Consider the following 20309-nt stretch of genomic DNA (forward strand, 5'->3'; position numbering starts at 1 on the left):
GTAAATTTTGGCTTCCATTCTTAGGCTACTTTCGAACTGTCCGAATGGTTGGATATAACCTCTTAAAAGATAATGGTTGATGTACACATTTCTTTGTGTGACAGTATCATCTCAAGTCGTAGTCAAGAGTATTCTTGGAGCACAGAACATTTGGATATCCGTGGAGCTAAGAATATCGAATTACCCTGGAACTCAGGAAATGGGACGTATCAGAAAATCGGGCCTCGAAGTGCATGGTCCTTGCATGGTCCTCGCAGCAAAGGAAGCAGGCCGAGGGCTTCCCCAACGCCATCTGGATAAGAATTCATACCGCCCATCCCGTCTACCCACGATTGCATACAAGCGCTCGCCACAAAACTGCGCTGCCCAATGATATGGCACCGTCCTCACCATTCCGCAGATTGGACGTTGCATGAGAAGCGTGGACAGGCGAGGCCGTTGCAAAATGCACCGCACAAGGATGAGCGCTGTTTGCATCGGGATGAAAGCACCGCGAGGTCATGCATATTTTGTGATACCTTTGAAAATCCTCCGCTTGGTGAAATTGTCAAGAGGCGGAATTTGACGCGCATATGGACCGGAGCAGGCTGGATAAGCATATAGCCAGTTGCCTCTTTTCAACGATCACGGTTCGGTTAACGAATGTGTCGACCGTCGGCAATATTGCCTGCTGATTAATGTATCTTGATATCGTTGTACGGGCCTGGGATTGTACAGGAGCTTTCCATACTTTTCGATGGCGCTAACTGAAACCAACCCGTCTTTTCAGGCTCGAGATGAGGCATATTTGACAACCCTCAAAAGGAAACCCGGTCCTGGGAAGGATCCCCGTATTGACTGATGGCAAATTCATTTGGCCCGGCCAGTTGATGGCTCCAATCGCTATCCGCCAGGTGCAGTTCCGCCCCCGAACTCCGGTGGGAAGTAAGAAGAGGAAGATGACGACGAAAAGAAAATGTCGCAACAAGCTCTGGATTCGGAACTGGGCTGGATGACGCGTGATAGATGCTCTCCGCAATGGCGGCGGGTTCACGAGTCTCACTTCGTTGGCTGCTTCGGCCCAGGACGTCATGGGCAGAGACAGCTAGGGAGGTAGCTATGTAGCTAGTTACTAAACGTGGTGCGCGGGCTGGCCTCTTTGTTGGTCACCAAGCCGTGTTGACGTGCCACCGCGCTAGCCTTGTTGCTCCGAATACCTTTTTTAGAGAAAGGAACAGGCACTGCACTCAGAAGCGCACTGCCGGCCGTGAAAGGCAAATGGTGAGCGCGGGAGGAGATGAAGAGGGGGTTCTGCCCCCGCGAAGGCATTGATATGGCGCTAGATCATACCCGTTACCTAGGTAGATACATATTTAAAGCATTCTCCGCAGAGACCCCTCAGCGTCTTGAACCGGCTGGGCGCCTGTACTAGTAAATACTGCTTGCTATATAATCGTTGTTGGCACTCGTGTGCCTTAATCCCCGACGATGGTATTGCCTACACAGCTCCTATAAAAAGCTGATATCTCTGATATCCCGGTCCATCATGCCAGCCTCCGCCTCTTCAGCCGTTCAGACCAAAGGCATATATCATGGCCTTCCCGTCTTTCCCGAGTCAATCAAAGGCCTGACGGCCATCGTCACCGGCGCAAATGGCATCTCCGGCGACCATATGATTCGAGTCCTTGCCGAGTCTCCTGAGCGATGGACCACCATCTATGCAATGTCGCGGAGGCCACCTGCGGTACCGAGAAAATGGAAAACAAAAGTCCATCACATCCCGTTGGATTTCCTAAACAGCTCGCCGGAAGAGTTGGCCGAAACCATGAAGAAGCATGGAGTGAAAGCGTATGTTTACATCCCGGCAAAGAATCAAGCATGGCTGGAGGAGAGTCGCAACTGATAGTTCTGATACTTAGGGATTATATTTTCTTCTTTGCGTATGTGCAGACCGAGCCCAAGGAGGGTGGCGGTTTGTGGTCTGACGCAGACGAAATGTCGAAAGTAAACGGTATCAAATTCTGCTCCCATATCTGAATTGGTCCTTGGCCTGTGCTGATGGTCTTGATTATAGGAGCGCTTCTACGAAGGTTTTTGGACGCTTTGAAGCAAGCAGCTATCACGCCAAAGAGGTTCATGCTCCAAACCGGCGCAAAGAACTATGGCATCCATTTAGGACCCACAATCAATCCGCAGCATGAATCTGACCCGCGAGTCACACTTGAGCCAAATTTTTATTATCCCCAGGAAGATATGTTGTTTGAGTACTGCAGGCAGACGGGCGCCGGATGGAACGTTGTCAGACCATCCTACATTCTGGGTGCAGTAAAAGATGCTGCAATGAACCTGGCATATCCATTAGGGGTGTTTGCTGCCGTTCAGTCCTATCTGGGAAAGCCATTGGTGTATCCGGGCGATATCACCTCTTTCCACGCAGTAGTAGATTTGTCGACGGCTATGATGAACGCTTATATTGAGGAATGGGCGGTGTTGGACCCCAAAGCCGCAAATGAAGCCTTCAACGCCAGTGACGGCAGCCCGTTTAGTTTTGGTAAGTTCTGGATCCAGCTCGCGAAGTGGTACGGGGTTGGATGTGAGCTTCCGGACGAGAATGTCGCGTACAACACGATGCAAACTGCATACGAACCGCCGCCACGAGGGTGAGTTTACGTTGTTGCGGATCACAAGCCCTGTTATCAATTACAATAGCTGATCGCGAGTGGTAGATTCGGTCCACGAGGAACGCATCGCTATCGCTATACCCTGACAGAGTGGGCGGGTCAGCCAGAAGTCCAAGTAGCGTGGAAAGCGCTCATGAAGGAATACAACCTTGAATCAGACCCCATCAGCAACGAGCAGGATCGCGCGAGAATCTTTGGCTTCGCGGACAGTGCTCTCCTCGGCGTCACCGCGCTCCAGTTCAAGTAAGTCCAGCTCTTTTGCGTCGTCTGGCGGATGCATGGCTGATTCAAACAGCATGGACAAAGCGCACAAACTCGGGTTCTTCGGGACGGTCGACACTGTAGAATCCATGCGAAAGGTGCTCGAGGAGTTTGCGGATCTCAAAATGCTTCCGCCGTTGCCCAAGCCCAAGTCCGTTTCTCTGTGAGAATCGATGTAGTTGACGACCGTTTTGATTACCTAATTTGTAACTCCACGACACTTTTATATATATATCGGCCTTGGAGCCGTTTGTGTACTCGATATGAAATGATAAATGCCAATTGACGACGATGCTCAATCTTTGCTTCCATGTATTGTCATCTCTCAAGTTGTTGCCGCTTTTCCTGGTGAAATAGTTAACTAGTTAATCAAGTTCCAACCATCTCGGAACAAGTATTGAGAGTCCGAATGAAAGCAACTTTTAAAGGATTAATACTCCAGGCTGGATCCTGTCAGAGCAAATAACCACTGCCAACCGCCAGTTACAAAAGGAATCTTTGAAGAGAGCACACGATCTTCGAGCCTGCTTGGTCGAACCGATGAAGACAGTGCCGCTCTAACACCAGAAGCACCATGCTCACGAGATGCCGGACATGGAAAAACACAGAAATATTGGGTGCATATGATGTTAGCAAATGGAGAAAAATAGGTGGGAGCTTCTATTCTGATTCCCAGCAGGTTATACCGTTGATTTCTGACATGAGAACGTCCAGTACAAATATGCGTCGCCGTAGCCTATTGCCTCCTGGCTGCAGGCATCATCTTTGGCTATGCCGCACTCAAGCCAGTGCTCATAAGCGAAGGCGTTTACAGGAATCGCTGCACGAAAGAGGAGCTTGATGAAGGAGTGGACGTTTGCTATGGACAAGAATTCCGGTTCGTGCCTCCCACTGCTTCATCAATCGGGTCGATAAACAACCGTCTGACTGGCCTTTAGGTTGAACCTCATGTTTTCCGTCGCAGCCGTTGTAACCAACCTTTGCGCGCTGCCGGTTGGGAGAATACTTGATTCATGCGGTCCGCGAGTCACAGGGACCATCGGCAGCATCTGCATTGCCCTTGGTGCTCTGCTCTTCGCCAGTCCCACCCATTTTCCCTACGATGGGCATATAACGGGCTACCTGTTGCTTGCTCTGGGGGGCCCGTTTGTGTTCATATCGGCCTTTCATCTCTCAAATACGTTTCCAAACCATTCTGGACTTATTTTATCAATGTTGACTGGCGCATTCGACTCCTCAAGTGCAGTATTCTTGCTATTTCGTCTATTACATCGAAGGGCTAGCGACGTTTTCACTGTCAAGCGCTTGTTCCTGTTTTATTTGCTCGTTCCGGGATTCATCTTTGCGTCCCAAATGCTGTTGATGCCGTCGCGGTCGTATAGCACCGTGAGGGAACTCTTCCAACACGCTGAAGAGACGCTAGCAGAGGATGGTTATGCGGACGGAGATGCCTCCGCACATATCCAAGGATTTAACCCGGAGGACGTATCTCCTCGTTATCAGCGCCTGATTTCGAAGATCAGAAGCCTTGTCGATGACCAGAACGACAAATCGAACTCTGATGAGCCGTCCAGTTCCGCAATCAAAACCGACCCAACTTGGGGAACGATGCATACACATTCGTCTTTCCAACAAATCCGTTCTCCGTGGTTTATCCTCATCTCCCTTTTCACCGTCATTCAAATGCTCCGCATGAATTACTTTATCTCCACCATCCGCCCCCAGTACGAATACCTTCTTTCATCCCCCGAGCAAGCAAGGAAGCTAAATCACCTCTTCGACTTCTTCCTCCCACTCGGTGGTCTTATCTCCATCCCCTTCATCGGGATCATCCTTGACCAAACAGCTCTATCCAGCATTCTCACTCTCCTCGTGACTGGAGCTACTCTCATCGGAGTTCTAGGCTGCATATCTCATAGCCTATTTGCCGCATACGCCAACATTGCTCTCTTCGTGCTCTACCGACCATATTTTTACACTACGATTTCGGACTACGCGGCGAAAATATTTGGATTTCAAACGTTTGGAAGGGTGTATGGATTGGTCATCTTCCTCGCGGGCCTAGGGAATTTTTTCCAGAGCTACCTAGATATCTTGACAATGAAATCTTTGGGAGGAAACCCCGTGCCGGTGAATGTTGGGCTGACGATCGCTGGGGCTGTGGCCGGTGTGGTACTGGTGTGGTTTGTTTGGTGGAGGACAAGGAAGTCTTTGGGAACAGGGGTTTGTGATATTTCTGAGACTGAAAGACTACTAGCCGGTACGGCGGATGAGACACGAGACGGGTCTTATGGCACTTTGAGGCGCTAGGAATGAATTGCTACATCTGCGGATATATTTCATTTTGGATGTTTATTTATGTTTATACATGGAGTGGGCCAGACTGTTGGACAAAAAGCCTAACCCGAAAGTCTTCAAGCCCTCAACTTCTCGCTAGCTCGAAATCAGGCCAAGGTAATGACACAACTCCACGAGTACCACGGGTCAAACAGCACTTGGTCCACCTTTCACTCGCCGAGGGATATACTATAGCGCATGATATATGTTGATTTGCCTTAAAGAGAGATATGCTTATACCTCCCACCGTCTCCATTCGGCGTCTTAAACTCCCCCAAGGCCCTTTCTACCACTTCCATGTAGCCCAGCACTCTTTCCTCATGCCATCTTCCGCCAACAATCTGGACCGCGGTAGGCAAGCCGTGCATCGCGTCGGCATCATAATACTTCCATGCACCTCTCGACACGGTGTTATCCGCACCGAGCTCCTTCAAGATACGTTTGTACGAATTCTTCTTCGCCGGTCTACCATCCGACGTAACCAGTGCGTCCTTGGTCCTGTCGACATGACCAACCGGGACAACACCGGCAGAATAGTCTAGCATGTTAAATAAGAAAGTATAGCCGCAAGAACTGAAGCCGTCTCGCATGGCGCCGTGGGGAAGAGCTGGCGTGGCGTTGACAGGGCAAAGGATGAAGTCATAGCTTTGTTCTTTGGCGTTCCACCAGTTATGCCAGGTCGCGCGGTAGGCTTCACGTTGGGCAACGAGCTTCCATAACTGGGTTGACGTCTTGAGACCGAAATCTTTCATCAGGTAGGCCCAAACTTTGTCTCGTTTGATATAGCGGACGTAGAGATAATAGAGGTAGCGGAAAGGTCGGCACATGTTGGCGTATCTGGTGAGCTTATCAGCACCGGGATCGGAAGTTTCACCGGTGCGCATGTGGGAGTTGAAGGTTTGACAGCCATCAGAATTGAGGAGTTGAGAGGCAAGGTTGAGACCGATCAATGGGGTAGCTGTAGGAGGAGGCGTAATGTCGACGAGGGTGTGGCCGGCAGCAGCGAGGGCAGCACGAGTGGTATCAATGGCTCGCGCAATAGCAGGGGCGGGCGGTACAACCCCTGCACAGTGATTGTTAGCCCAGGTTAAAGATCAGATGTATGATTAGGGAGATGCTACCATCAGATTTCATGACCCCGATTCTCAGCTTCTTTGTCTTCGCATCATTCTCCTCATCATCTCTCCAACTAATCGGATGGACCGTGGTATCATATTTCCATGGTTGCATTTGAATGATAGAGCGGGTGAAGTAAGTTAAATCGCCTAATGTCCGGGCCATCGGACTGAAAACACTCGGTACCCCTTCTTGACCAGCCATGCTGGTGCTAACGCCAGCTTTGGGCCAGCGCCCAGTACTGCATCGAAGAGAATAAATTCCGCTCCAAGCAGCCGGCACACGAACAGAACCGGCGACGTCGGAGCCAACGCCGATACGGCCTCCCAGGGCAATCAAAGCACCTTCGCCACCGCTGGAGCCTCCAGGAGAGTAGTCATGGACGTGCGGATTGCGGCACACTCCCCACAAAGGGTTCGAAGACTCAAAGGACAGTAAAGTAATCGGTAAAGCAGTCTTTGCGTAAGGAATGGCACCTAGTAGTAGAATACAATTGTTAGCTCGGAGACCATACCGCAATGTCTTGACGAGAAATTCCAGTCCACCGTACCAGCATCTTTGAGCAACTTGACCAATCCTCCATCCTCAGTAGCAGGCTTTCCGGTATACCTCGTATACCCTACCGATGTATCGAATCCCTTGACCTGTATAGAATCCTTCAACGAGACGGGAATACCAGCCAGCGGCCCTTTTAAATTGACCTCCTCATCGGCCCATTTTTCAGCCTCGGGGAGAAGCAATTCCGTTACACAGTTTGTTTTCTCTTGAGCGTTCAAAGCTACCTTGCCATATGTCTGCAAGACGGCTCGAGCAGAGACAGCTCCGCTCTGCACGCCTTCTACAAGGTCCTCGATTGGCTCATCGATGATCGACCTGTCGAAAGCCGTGAATCCAGCGTGGTAAGCTGCAGGAAGGTTTGCAAAACGTTGTGCGCGTTCTCTCTGTTTCAGATCACTGTGCGCGATGGTGGTATTAGCTTCTTGTTGAGATGGACAAGCTTGAGAATGCCCAAAGGCAAGGGGTGAAGTTACCGAGCTCGGCGATGCTGGAAGTAATCGAACGGAGGAAGCATTTTGGCTGCCTGATGACCACTATTCCACTATGACTGCTCCCTCACAGGATGCCTTAAGTGCGAAAAGACGAGGGTGAACGATGTCGGGACAAGGGATGCTGGGAGCTATAAAAAGAGCTGGCTCGGCGTCCGCGTCTATCGACTGGATGTGTTGCGCCGAAACCGAGTGCGGGGAATCCCCCGACCCTAAGTTCCAACCCGGCATAGTCTCCTTAACCCCGACGCGCGAGTCCATCCCGGTCGCTATTCCAGCGTGTCCGTCACGACCGCCGTGATAGCCGACCACAAGCTGGCACGCAATACTGCTTCCGCGCCCCATGTCTCTCATCTTTTTTTCCGCCGGCTTGACGTCCTCTTGCGCTTGTTTCCCGACGGTCACTAGCTGACTAAGTCGCTGACTAAGAACAGTCGGCCGATAGAGTACACGTGACATACTGCTTATCTAAACTCGGCGTCCAGCGCTTTACCCGATTTGGTGAAGCCAGCCCAAGCTGTGGGAGCGCCGTCGATATACAAGAGTATCATAGCATAAGGGGGCAACGACTGTGCCTGCAAGGACATCGTATTAGGTCTAAAGCGCTGGACTAACGGGCTTCACCATGGTGTCTAAGGTCGGGTCATGGAATAAGCTATAGGTGCCCCCTGATAAATGTAAGTTGATTAGGCATTGCTCATAACCTGGAATGGAAAAGATTCCCGTTTGCTGGACTTTTGGAAGTTGGATAATATGATTTTGAGTCTGGATAGCCCAGAAACATTTCCCAGTAGAAAGTTGTAATCCAAATATCATCTTAACCTCGCAATTGAGAGCCCCTTTTCTAGAACCTCATAGAGGCTCAATCATAGATGTAGAACATGGCATGGTATATACTATATGAAGCAACAGAAATAGCACCCTGGAACAAAAGCCTTGCTTTTTGAGCATTGCATAGACGCTGCTGCTTGCAATGTGTTCTCCCAGTCCACCAACCCTGCTCACGTGAGTGTTGGTTGGCTCTGTTTATATGGTCTTTCAAGGGGATTGCCGGAACAGGATAGTGACTAACCGTCACTTTGGCGCTAGAGAGCACGCGAAAAAGTGAGACTGGGAGAATATTGTGAGCAGCAGTGGCTAGATATGAATCCAAAACAAAGCACCTTCTTTCGCGTCTGGGAATTCTGTCCCTCCATTTGATCTTCATCTTTCCTTACATGAAAGACCTGAAAGAACAAGCCTTCCTTCTCAGCTCTATCTTTGCTCTTGCATAGCCGTCGGTTCTCTGCAGCTAGGAGTTCTAGCTTAGCACCAAAGAATCTCTTCAGGAGTCAAAGGCAAGCCATTCTAAGAGTAGAAGGCCACAGAAACAAGTCAAGTTTCCATCAGGTATGAAATCAGACCTTATAAAAAGGCTGCAAGCTGACCCCAAGCAGATACACCATGAGTATACCAATCCATACCACGAGAAGGGTTTCTCTTCCTTGCGGTGATATCATTGTCACCGCCGGGACTGAGGACCATCGTGCTGTCTTACCACCAAATGTTTCTTCTCTCAAGATTCTCGGTAGCGTGAGTGACTACTACCAAATGGCTGCGTACCAGTCAAACGGAAGGTCATCGATCCTTGACGGCAAGCCCTTCTTTACCTTTGGTGAGACGATCCAGAAAGGCCACAATGGCGAGTTTATAGGTGTGATTCCAAACACCAGTGCTCCTGTCGTTTATAGGGAAGCGAACCCGATCGAAGTCACACACATGCCAGAGGGAGTCCCAGCTCCGCTGGTCGAATTAACCGATACGGAGAGAAGTTTCGAGCGCGAGTCAGGCTACAACATTATACTCCAGCCAGAGGGAGGGATCTGCGAGGCGACGCCACCTGGCCACGGCTGGACATGGTATAAGAAGTATATCGAGCAGCAGAATATTGACGGGACCATGACGAGAATCTATTATGGAACCGGAATTGCCCCAGTGAAGATTGAACAGACGACAGGGCAGCTGGTCAGTAGACGAGTTGTTCATGGGCAGTTGCTTTTCGATCGCCAGCAGCCGGGATTTGGAACCTTCTGCGCAGTCCGAGACGGCACTTGGTACTATCTTTGGGGCCAACTCGGAGAGCATATATACCTTGCTCGTGTTGGGATTTGGTACGCGATCCAACGTGAACTATACGAATTCTGGAACGGATATACGTTCACGCACGACATGGATGCGATGGTCCCCGTGCTTGCCGGCTATTCAAGTGGCTCGTTCTTTCGCACAGACCTTTTCGGACATCGATACAGCTGGGCTTCATCGGAACGGTTCCCTCGCAAAAGCCTAGCATTTTTGTCGGGTATGCCAATTGCGCTGCAGGGCCGTATAAAATGACGAGAGTCGTTGATTTCCAGGCCGTCCCGGGGAAGTACCATGGAAATAGCTTTGTATATGCGCATCCATGGGCATTCAAGGAGAGTGACGGCCAGCTCATGGTGACCTGGTATGAAGAAGCTGCGGAGGCTGTTATTGGGGCGAACTTGCAATTTGATATGCGTGAGTAGCCTCATCCCCTAACACGACCTCTAATCGAGCAGCTAATAATGCATGAACCCAGTGCACCAAGGCGGGTTCTGGAAGGACATATGTTTGAGCGAGTTGCCAGGTAGGTGCCCGTTGCAACCCTCAAAGATTGGGGAGGCAGACCAGCTAACATCAGCAGCTGTCTTGTTGGGGCGAGTCCGAAGCCGAACTGCCTTGATTGAAGCAATGGCCCAACTCGCAGAAGTGCATCGTAAGAAACCCAGAAAGCGAATTCCATAACTGACAGCGCTAATTATGAAGTAGAGGAGATAGAGATGGCAAACGATGGTGGAATCACCATCAGGCTCGTGGGCACAACTCGGGAGTCGCTCGACCAAGCGACCAAGAACATCCGCGAGCTCATCGTCAACTTGTACAGGGAGCTTCGCAAGGAAGAAGGGTTCAACGCACGAGATATGGGATTTGAAAGGCGTTCATTGGGGTTCAATTTTCGCAGACGGGCCAGGGACGCAATGAGGAGAGTCTTCCGTCGGTCTGCACGTCGATACGATGAGGAAGACTACTAGTAGCCCGAGCTCAGGGCTTCGCACGGGGAGAATATGTCTCTACCTGTGCGACTCGTCACGTTGTCCGTGCCATGCAGTGCGTTTGTTGGCGGTGGAATCTGTTATTGCGGTTCGTTTGGACGGGGGTTTCAGGGGGTGAAGTTGCCATTGCCATTTTTAGTCCAGCTTGTATCATTAGTTAGTTAGTCAGCAGTGGAGTGTCACGTGCACGTTGCCACTGGAAGCTGCAGGAAGAATGAATCTCGTTGAACATTGCGATTCTGCTCTCGAAACACGCCTCATCTTCGTTTTAGCTGCTTGAGACCTGCGCGGGGGAGCTACTTATCTGTAGGCGACCGCTGATCACCTGCTTTAATATCAATTCTGCTGCAAAAATGGCCAACTATCTCGCGTCCATTTTCGGAACGGAGCAAGACAAGGTCAGTTACTCCCTCCCGCTTCCTCTGCTTGGAGCGCAAGGCACTTACACCCGGCTAGGTCAATTGCTCGTTTTACTATAAAATCGGTGCCTGCCGCCATGGCGACCGTTGCTCTCGAAAACACGTCAAGCCCTCCTATTCTCAAACCATTCTCCTACCCAACATGTACCACAATCCGGCATTCGATCCCAAGAACAAGATGAACCCTAGCCAGCTGCAGAATCACTTTGATGCATTTTACGAGGATTTATGGTGTGAGATGTGCCAGTACGGCGAACTAGATGACGTGATGTTGTGACATAACACGACATAGATGCTCCACTCTGATTAGCTGGCAATAGTGCTCATGTGCTCCGCCTTATAGATTTAATCGGAAATGTCTACGCGCGATTCAAGTACGAAGACTCTGCGCAAAAAGCCTGCGACGCGTTGAATTCCCGTTGGTACGCTGCGAGACCCATATACTGCGAGCTGTCACCCGTGACAGATTTTAGAGAAGCCTGCTGTCGGTTGAACAGTGGCGAAGGATGCGTGCGTGGTGGATTCTGCAATTTCATACACCGTAAAGAGCCCAGCGCAGAGCTAGAAAGAGATTTGGAGCTGTCAACGAAGAAATGGCTGAAGATGAGAGGAAGGGATGAACGGAGTGCCAGTCGCAGCCCAAGCCCGGAGCCGGGTAAAAGGAAACATTGAAATGGCACGTTGAAACCCAGATCTTATGTGGTCGGACCGGGGCCTTTTTCCATGGCGTGGTCTAATACAGCGGTGATGCCGAGAGGGCAAAAGGTATTTGGGCAAGGCGTTCAGGCGACGGAGTTGTGCGCCTTGTTGGGTTTCTCTGGAAATATTTCATTCAAGAGCACTGAGGGTGTCCAGTTAGTTAACCTGTAGCTACTTGAGCGGCTTATTGGTCGAGACAGTCGAAATCAAAGAACCAGCATCTCGACAAGTGCGGTCTGAGGACGAGCTGCAACCCTTGAGCTCTGTAACTAGTCGGACGATGCCTTTCTGCCTTTTATTCCCAGTGATCAGCGACCTCCGCTGATTTCCATTCCATCATGATCGGTTCGTGTTTTGTCCTCGCTCTCATGCAGACGGTGAAGCCGTTTTTCAAAGGCCCGAACTCTTGGCCTCTAGGCTTCGCTAGGCAGCACATCGATTCTCGCGCATATCCCTGCAGCGCCAGGCCTCAAGCCAGCGAATCGCCGTTTGGGCTGACAGGCGCCTGTTCCCGCATGGAGGGGTCGATTATCGTCAAGGCCGTTGATTTCCCAGGCATTTGGCAGGTAAAAGATCCATATATTAGGTCAATGTTTCGGCTTTGGCTTCTGAGCATCCTCAACTGCAGTCTGCCAGGCCAGGGTGTTTGTTCCACGGCAAGACCGTGCCGCAAAACACATTTCGACCCGAATGAACCCATTGTCATAATCCCGACTGTTCGTCTCTTCTACGCTCAAGGATTCTCTTTAGCACCCGATCTCCTCAGCTTCAATGACGTCGGCGCTGCAACGAAACGCCTTGCCAGTCAGATATCCGCAAACCCGTGAACAGCACGCGCTGGATTTATGACTATTTACTACTTATAGACTAGCAATCGCAGGGAGGAAATAAGCCTTGGTCTTGTTCGCCAACCTGGCTGTCAATTGTCCGAATGCTGGAGTTAGTCGAGTACAGTCCCATGGCATCAAAAGATATCCCGGCAGAGATGCAATGGAACTATCTGATCAACCCAGACAAAAGTCCCACTGTCCAGTTTGAACAGCTATGTCTAGGGATTGCAAATTTCATAGTAATGATACCAGTCCTGCTTCTACTAAGGAATTTGGCTGACCCTTTTTGCGCAGTCAAATCTAGCAAAGTCACATACGCGAGATCTCACTCCCGACAAGCTCGCGGCGTTCTACAAGAAAGTTGGCGGAGACTACGATAGTATTTTCCTATCGACGCCTCCTGCTTCACTTTCCTTTATATACCAGAAGCTGGGGTGCTTTCATTCACTGCAACCGACTTGCGATGCCTTTGAGCCGCCCTCCGTCCCAGCATTGCTTCCCCATGGGTTTGTCCGATGGCAGACGATCCAACTGCTATTATGCCCGGAAGAACATGGCAGCCACTTGCAAGAAGCCATAAAGAAGTTCGATATCATCAATCCAGCGACTGGCGAAGCTTTCCCGAAGGAGATCTCTCGATCAGTCTTCCCAACGGAACCCGACCCAGAGATCGTACAATGGCACGACTCCTTGAGCAAAAAGCTCGAGCACGATTTCTGGGCAAGCAAGACTGGCATTTTCCCTGGCCGTTCCGATTCCCCCGATAAGCAATCTCATCGGCATCCGAACGCCAAAGACACTTTGGGGCATAATGCGCGCCATGACTACTTCTCTCAAAGGCGTTCCGGCCGGGACGTTCCTGTGAGAATGACTCCGAATGACAGTCCTCCTCCATTTCCTCACTCGCGCGACCACGCAGCGCATGATGAACCATCGCCTCTAGCCGGGAGCCCAGAGCCAAGGCAACAATATTTTGAAAAGGAGCCACGCAACACCGTTAAAGAGAGCCGATCTTCCCAGTCTTTTCGCCGTGGCCGCCTGTCTCCTCCGCGTGAAGATAAAAGGGGCCGTTCATGTACTCCTAGCAGGCTTCGCTGGTCCCAGAGGGCGACTGATTCTTCCGATTCGTCCGATTCATCAGATTCCGAGGATCTGCCTTCGCCGATACCAAGAATGCCCTGCCAGCACCATTTACATTACACTGAAGTGCCCAGCCAGCGTCGACACTCGCACGACGTCGGAGCTTCCAGCCAACGTCGATGGAGCAAATCACCCAACAAGCCGCGAGGGCAAAACTCCAAAGAAGACCTGCAATCCCATCATTCCCCAGCGACTCAGCACGCCCGCCAATACTACTACGCCTACGATCCCACGATAGATGAAAGTGACACAGAACACGGATCATTCAGACCCATGCCATCGACAACCAAACCGCCGTCAGCTCGCCGCTCCTCTCACCAAGACCACCATGAACGTTATCCCATGGATCCACCTCCCGAGTTCGAATACCTTTCCCGCACCACCTCCGCGCCAGTCCGCAAGCCTCTCTACCCCAACCCCAACCCCACCTCGAGTACTATGCGACCGAAGCCAAAAGAATACCACGTCATCCACCCAGACTATACCAGGTCAGAACCCACATCTCCCGGCCCCCGCCCCAGTGGCTCTGCACGGCACAATTCGCACTCCAGAACCCCGCCTGGTGGTATGTACACCCGATACTACGTCCCCAGAGCGGAACCCGAGCCTTATCTTCAGGCAGTACCACCGCCGCAGCCATCGCGGTCACGCCGGAGTTCGAGAACGAGGACGCCAGCGCGGAGTCGAAGCAGAGGCAACGCGGAGCGGCCGTTTACACAGCCTGGAGGTATGAAGTACCAGTCTATGCCAGGGCCGGGCAAGAGGTATAGAACTGAGTGGGAATAGACTTGCTTTGCCTTTCTCGCAGATGGTAATTCGCGCCTCTGGTCTGACGCTGCATATGAGAAATATGACTTATTCACACATATATACTTCGATGCCTTCACTCGCGCTAAATTTGACGTTTCATGAACTTATCATGGCATTCTGCAGCTTGAAATCTTATGACCTTCTCAACTCAAAATGACATTCCACTTTGTTCATACAATTTAGATAGGTTAATTATAACGGCTCCACGGATAAAAACTCGCACGCATTCAAATAGTTTCCAATCAATCTCAAAAGTAATGCCACAAAGCAGCCCATCCCAGCCCAACCAGTGCCAGCGACCACTTTGCGCCCTGGGTCTGAACCAAGCTCACTGCTCCACTGCTATTCCCGCCTCCATTACTACCGCCGCTATTCCCATTGCCTCCCGGTCCGCTACCACCACTGCCCCCGGGAACGGGTTGCCCACCTTCCGCCACAGCTCTGGGCCATACACATGTTAGCCTCGTCTCTGCCAGGTCCGGCATATCTCCATCAGTCTGATTCCGTGTCGGTTTCGAGGACGGATACGAGAGCAAGAATATAGGCGTCGTCTGGTTCAACGTGGCTAGATACGGCTCACGATCGTCTGGGCGGTGGGGGTTTTGGGAGTCGGTGAAGAGGTATCTGGCGAGGAGGAACCGGCCGCGTCTGGTAGCGTTGGCGGGAGATAGGATGTCTAGTAGAAAAGATATTTTAGCAGGTCCCGTCTTTAGAGAAAGGGGATGTTAGTAGTTAGAAGAGTGAGTTCTCCTGACCCCCGGCAACATCAACCTCGAGCCCCGTCACCTCTGCACAGGGCGAGCGCTGGAGTCCGCGCGCATGCACGCGCTCCACTGCATTCCTCAGCTCCCGCTCCATATCCCGGATCTCATTATCTCGATACACGCCCGAACAGCGGCCATCGCCCCGCCGCAGGTTTGCGTTGTCCCTCTGCTTCGGCTTCATTACCACGGCGCAGACATTCCGGGGCACGTCGTCCCCGTCCCGGTCGCGGTCGTGGTCGATCTCGATTTCGCCATACAGTTCAAAGAGCTTATGCACCACGCTCTTGTCAGCGTCGACCTTGACATCCATCACCTTGGTGTTCCAGGTCCACTCGTTGTCGTCGTCGGGGTCGTCGCGGTCATCGTCGCCGTCGTCGTAGCCATCGTCATCACGGTCGTGGTCACGATCATCATCACGGTCATTGTCGCGGTCGTTATCACGGTCAATATCGCGGTCATCATCATCACGGTCATTGTCGTCGCGATCATCCCTCACCGCCAGCCGCCGAACGCTCCTCGGCCCAAGCGAGAGATCATCCACATCAAAGGTCCCCGTCGCATTGGGATGCCGCAGCGCCAGATCATAGTTTGCATACGGCGAGCGACACGTTACGCCCACACAGACATCCGCAGCAGCAGGGCCAGTGCACACGACAACGGCCAAAACGACCAACGCACACAGGTGGGTATAACTCGGAAACATGTCTCGTTCCCAATTGCAAGGCCAAAAGAAACAGAAATTAGACAATATGGAGAATCCCAGGTGTATCTTCTGAAGCGGGAATCACCCGCCTTCATATAGAAGAGGCATTTTGGCATCCTCGAGACAACGGACTTGCCTGGATGAGGTCATAAAAGCACACAGCCTACGATCAGGACAAGAATAGCTCTTGTAAGCGCACACAAAAGAAATCGGCGGTCCATTCGCTGGATCTGTGTAACACATTCTCACCCGTCTGTCGGTGGGCGTTGAGAGCATCTCCCCACAGCGCTCGATTCCGGCCATGATCCAAGATGATCAGCAGGATCGACGGAACGAAGAGTCGGTGCACCATCGCCGGCTTTCTTTGCTCTTTGCATTGTGCTTTGAACCCAGCATGACGTCGCAAGTGCCTTGGCGTGCTTGAAGCGAGAATAAATGCATGTCGATGGTGGCGAGGGACGAGAGCTGGCAGTCAACGGCGGCTGCCTCGACTCGAACGGGGAGCTGTAGCCGCTGCGGATGGAAGAGACGGGCTTGGGACTACGAGGCAGCGTGGCTGAAGAAAAGTCATATGTAACTATTGAAAAGTACAGAGTACTAAAGCTCTACGCCTTTTTGATTAACCATACTATTAAAAAGGCAATACGGCAACTTCCACGCGCTGTAGCAGCTTGGGACAAATACGACGCTATGAAAAGAAATGTGCATGTTCTCAGCCCGGATGTAAAAAAGTAGGCAAACGCTTCCAGCAATACAAACCCACGCAGCAGTCTAGTGCTCCAAGATACGCAGACTTCCCTGGACAACAACATTTTCCAGGATGGAGCCGGGTGGAATATCGATTGTGCTGCCCTCCGTAGCCACGATGATGACGGTTCCCTTGAGAGTGACGCCGCGACCCAGGTTGACGGCTCCACTGATGGTCAGATGGTCGAGCTCGAGGATGCGAGGGATGCTGGAAATACGCTTCTGGAAGTCGGAAACTTTCTTGAAGTCGGTTCCCAATTTGATGAGCGGAGCGCCGCCGAAGCGGTTGGGATCCATGACCAGCTGGCCGTGCTGGAGAGTGTAGAGATCCGACTTGACCAGCATGAGGTCGGAGCAGGTCTTGACGGGCAAGAAGCGGCGACGGGGAACGTTCACGCCGTGGGCGTTCTTGAAGAAACGGATTGCCGCCCCGACGGCCGTCTCCAATTGGACGATGGAGATGTCAGCCTCTCCCTTCTTGTCTGCCGAGATGGACTTTTCATTGGGAATGATTTCCATCTCAAGGGCGTTTTCCTCCACGACGCGCTTGATCGCGCGAAGGTTCAGCCAGATGTTGTTGGTGTTGAAGTACTTGAATTTCTTGATGGACTTGAACTCATTCACATGCTCCTTGGGCACCTGGGCGATTTCCAGCAGGCGAGCCTTGCCCTCGTAGTCGATGATGGTGCCACCCTTGACGTCCGCCTTGGTCTTGTCGGTCAGTTCCATGATGTACTCGGATTCTTTCTTGACCATGTGCTCCAGAATGCGCATGTCGACCACTGCTCCCAGGTTGTCCGCGTTGGACAAGAAGACAATCTCCACGCCGCGTTCAATCAGCTTGTCCAGGGTGCCCGAGTTGTAAAGGGACTCGAACACGTCTCCGTGGCCGGGAGGGTACCAGTCTGTGATTGGGGAATAGTAGCTCTTGGGCGCTGGGAGCAAAGAGTCCTTGAGCACGCGGGGGTAGCGAGACTGGTTAAACGTAATGATATCGATGTTATGGCCTTCATATTTCTTAATGATGGACTGGGTGTCGTCGTCGGTATTGAACGAGTTCATCAGCACGAGGGGAACGTTGACGTTGTAGGTGCGGTTGAGGTGCTCGATCTGACGGACGGAGAGATCGAGGAAAGACATGCCTTCGCGCACTTCGATGACGGACTTTGGGCCGACGCAGCCCATGGAGGTGCCCAGGCCGCCGTTCAGCTTGATGACGGCCAATTTCTTGAGATAGTCGACGGATGCGGAGTTGCTGAGCTCGCTGTATTCAACGACCTGGCTCGGCTGCGGAGGAGCAATACGGTCCCAGGAGAGGACATTGCCTCGGGCCTTGTCGTTCAAGAAGCGGCGGAAGAGGGAGAAGAAGTTGTCCATCTCGGCCTCGAAGCGCTTCTTCTCCTTGGGGTCCTTGACGGTGTCTGCGAGGGCATTGAGGGCATTGCGCATCTGCGAAGCGGCGACGCTGGTCGAGGCATGCTCGAACGCCTGGTTGTCGTCAGAGTCAGCAAGTGATACAGCCATAAAGTTGGACAACGACAGAATAAATAGAGCTAATGATGATGATGATGGTGCCAATAGATGCTATACGGCCGGCACTCGACCACGGAGCCAGCTCCAGCAGACGGCGGGCAGTGTGATCTGGGAGGAAGCAGCAGACACTGGACTCACCATGTGCGATTGCGACTTGCCATGGTGCCTGACGAAGGAGTTGCCTTCCTCAGCGGAGCGAGGATCGGGGTTGGGGGCGCGAAGGTGCGATGGGATTGCCTTGCTGGCCATGTTGGCAGAGATGTAATTAGCAGTAGACGAGAGACGAGAGAGAGAGAGGAAGAGCAAGACGGTTCAATTGCAGGGAGCGCGGCGGGTTAAATCCAAGATGGCAGAGCCGGTCGCTTGCTGCCAACAGGGAAAGCTTGGTTGCGGTGATGACAGCATTGCACTTGGCAGTCAACAGATATTATAAACACATCTTGAATTCTTCTCCTTTTCTCTTTGTTTCACTTGCTCCCTGCCCGCTCCGCCTCTCTGCCCCTGCACCATTGAAGTGTCCACTGCTCTTGATCCACCCCCTTGTTAACTAACTAGAGAGGGCTACTATTTATAACCAACTAGCCGATGGCCTCCTGATGAAGGCTACTTCTCCTATCTGATGGAAAGACAGTCCGTCTGAAAGCTTCACTATCAAATCAACTGGAAACTACAATCCCCTGACTAAATCACAGCTTGTTCTCAAACAATGGCGCTGCTCTCCCGCCTCTGAACAGATCCAGCATCTCCTGGCTCATCCATTGGCTTCGAGACTTTGCGAGTCCCCGTTCAACATCGACCATTTGGTCCTTTTGCACAAGCAACCCCATCCCGTTGGCCTTCATGCCCAGATCGACCAGGTGAGCAACTGCTAATGCTACGCTTTCTGGCTTGTTGATCGGAACGCCGATTTTGGCCATTTGGGCAGCCCATTCTGCTGGATCCGCATTGTTCCGCAGCTCAGGGCCGGCGATGATGGGCGTAACCGTGATGGCCGGCGCGACGACGGATACAGCGATATTCAGCGTTGCCACGTCGTGCTTGAGCGCGCGCATCAATCCGACAATTCCTGGCAAATTGCAGATATCGATGTCAGCCCCAGAAAGAAAAGAAAACTAAGAAACAGAGAGTCTTACCATGCTTCGCGGCACTATACAACGGCGCCCCTGCACTCGCCAAATAGCCTGCCAAACTCGCCGTCATCACGATGCTCCCCGCCCTTTTCTTCTTCCCTCCCTCTTCCTCTGACTTCCCAATCGTCCTCCGCATCCAATACACCCCCAATTTCACCGTATCATTTGCCGCCGCCAGATCCACATCGTACACTCTCCGATCCGGCTCCTTCAGTCCCCCACTCTCGTCCAACTCATCCCGAAAGAACTGGTCCCGGTACTCTGCAATACCCGCATTCACAAAAACCGCATCCAGGTACCCGAAGCGTGAGATCGTAGCGGCAAAGGCCGCGCGCTGTTCTTTCCACACGGTGATGTTGCACTTGGCGAAGTGGACGCGATGGGCATTTTCGGGACTGCTGAGCGGGGAAGTGGACGGGGGAGGGGAGAGGTCGAGGATGGAGATGTTGTTGTTGGGAGAGAGGGAGAGGAAGAGTTCGGCGGTGGAGAGGCCGATGCCAGAGGAGCCGCCGGTGATGAGGATGGTTTTGTCTCGGAGGCCTTGGAGGGAGGAGGCGGAAACGGTGAAGGGAGCGCCCGCCATTGTAGTTATCTCTCTTTCTAATCTTGTTTTGATTAATGGGCTAAGAGCTTTGGGTTTGCACAACTATATATCTACATGATCGTAGAATAATAGACCTGCCCGTGTTACCTCGGGTGAAGCCTTTGGAGCTCGCAGCTGGAGAGACCCTTGGGGGGGGGCCGGGGCCGGGGCTGCGGGGAACACGGGCGGCAACGCCTTGTGGAGGCGCCGCCGCTACCCACCGCCTATTTTTATCTCAGGGATCAGGGGCCCGTCGCGAAACTCGAACCCCGACGGCTTTGTGCCTGGAAAATATATCCATGGATAATATGAAGACACCCAGACTATCATTATTCTTTAAACAAACGGCCCGCCCCCCACAGCCATAAGAAATAAAGGAGGACCTTAAAACAGATATTAAAAAGCATACAAACAGCCCATC

General features: G+C 52.0%; 9 protein-coding genes across 9 annotated transcripts in view; 5 read left to right on the forward strand and 4 right to left on the reverse strand.

Moving 5' to 3' along the window:
- Nucleotides 1–1525: 1525 nt before the first annotated feature.
- UREG_01681 (uncharacterized protein) lies at nt 1526–3088 on the forward strand (the record flags this gene model as incomplete). Its single annotated transcript, XM_002542119.1, has 5 exons — nt 1526–1827; nt 1899–1951; nt 2054–2639; nt 2706–2903; nt 2956–3088. The coding sequence occupies 5 exons, from the start codon at nt 1526–1528 to the stop codon at nt 3086–3088; spliced, it is 1272 nt and encodes a 423-aa protein (XP_002542165.1).
- A 1186-nt stretch (nt 3089–4274) lies between these two features.
- Nucleotides 4275–5231, forward strand: UREG_01682 (uncharacterized protein; the record flags this gene model as incomplete). The annotated part of the gene is made up of 1 exon (XM_002542120.1): nt 4275–5231. One exon carries the CDS (start codon nt 4275–4277, stop codon nt 5229–5231), a length of 957 nt encoding a protein of 318 aa, XP_002542166.1.
- A 112-nt stretch (nt 5232–5343) lies between these two features.
- Nucleotides 5344–7765, reverse strand: UREG_01683 (uncharacterized protein; the record flags this gene model as incomplete). Its single annotated transcript, XM_002542121.1, has 5 exons — nt 5344–5447; nt 5506–6321; nt 6380–6850; nt 6889–7455; nt 7492–7765. The coding sequence occupies 5 exons, from the start codon at nt 7763–7765 to the stop codon at nt 5344–5346; spliced, it is 2232 nt and encodes a 743-aa protein (XP_002542167.1).
- Nucleotides 7766–8863: 1098 nt separating this feature from the next.
- Nucleotides 8864–10509, forward strand: UREG_01684 (uncharacterized protein; the record flags this gene model as incomplete). The annotated part of the gene is made up of 5 exons (XM_002542122.1): nt 8864–9758; nt 9914–9955; nt 10017–10064; nt 10122–10193; nt 10256–10509. The coding sequence occupies 5 exons, from the start codon at nt 8864–8866 to the stop codon at nt 10507–10509; spliced, it is 1311 nt and encodes a 436-aa protein (XP_002542168.1).
- A 582-nt stretch (nt 10510–11091) lies between these two features.
- UREG_01685 (splicing factor U2AF 23 kDa subunit) lies at nt 11092–11621 on the forward strand (the record flags this gene model as incomplete). Its single annotated transcript, XM_002542123.1, has 2 exons — nt 11092–11182; nt 11293–11621. The coding sequence occupies 2 exons, from the start codon at nt 11092–11094 to the stop codon at nt 11619–11621; spliced, it is 420 nt and encodes a 139-aa protein (XP_002542169.1).
- A 985-nt stretch (nt 11622–12606) lies between these two features.
- UREG_01686 (uncharacterized protein) lies at nt 12607–14404 on the forward strand (the record flags this gene model as incomplete). The annotated part of the gene is made up of 2 exons (XM_002542124.1): nt 12607–12717; nt 12773–14404. 2 exons carry the CDS (start codon nt 12607–12609, stop codon nt 14402–14404), a joined length of 1743 nt encoding a protein of 580 aa, XP_002542170.1.
- A 756-nt stretch (nt 14405–15160) lies between these two features.
- Nucleotides 15161–15895, reverse strand: UREG_01687 (uncharacterized protein; the record flags this gene model as incomplete). The annotated part of the gene is made up of 1 exon (XM_002542125.1): nt 15161–15895. One exon carries the CDS (start codon nt 15893–15895, stop codon nt 15161–15163), a length of 735 nt encoding a protein of 244 aa, XP_002542171.1.
- A 771-nt stretch (nt 15896–16666) lies between these two features.
- On the reverse strand, nt 16667–18424 carry UREG_01688 (UTP--glucose-1-phosphate uridylyltransferase; the record flags this gene model as incomplete). Its single annotated transcript, XM_002542126.1, has 2 exons — nt 16667–18130; nt 18314–18424. 2 exons carry the CDS (start codon nt 18422–18424, stop codon nt 16667–16669), a joined length of 1575 nt encoding a protein of 524 aa, XP_002542172.1.
- A 437-nt stretch (nt 18425–18861) lies between these two features.
- Nucleotides 18862–20309, reverse strand: part of UREG_01689 (uncharacterized protein) — a gene marked incomplete at both ends in the record, with an annotated part of 6468 nt that continues 5020 nt past the window's right edge. Inside the window, 2 exons of the mRNA XM_002542127.1 lie at nt 18862–19241; nt 19309–19951. Coding sequence (XP_002542173.1) covers nt 18862–19241; nt 19309–19951 — 1023 coding nt within the window. The remainder of the gene's footprint in view (nt 19242–19308; nt 19952–20309) is intronic.

Source organism: Uncinocarpus reesii, genomic scaffold, assembly GCF_000003515.1.
Source record: "Uncinocarpus reesii 1704 scaffold_1 genomic scaffold, whole genome shotgun sequence".
NCBI lineage: Eukaryota > Fungi > Ascomycota > Eurotiomycetes > Onygenales > Onygenaceae > Uncinocarpus > Uncinocarpus reesii.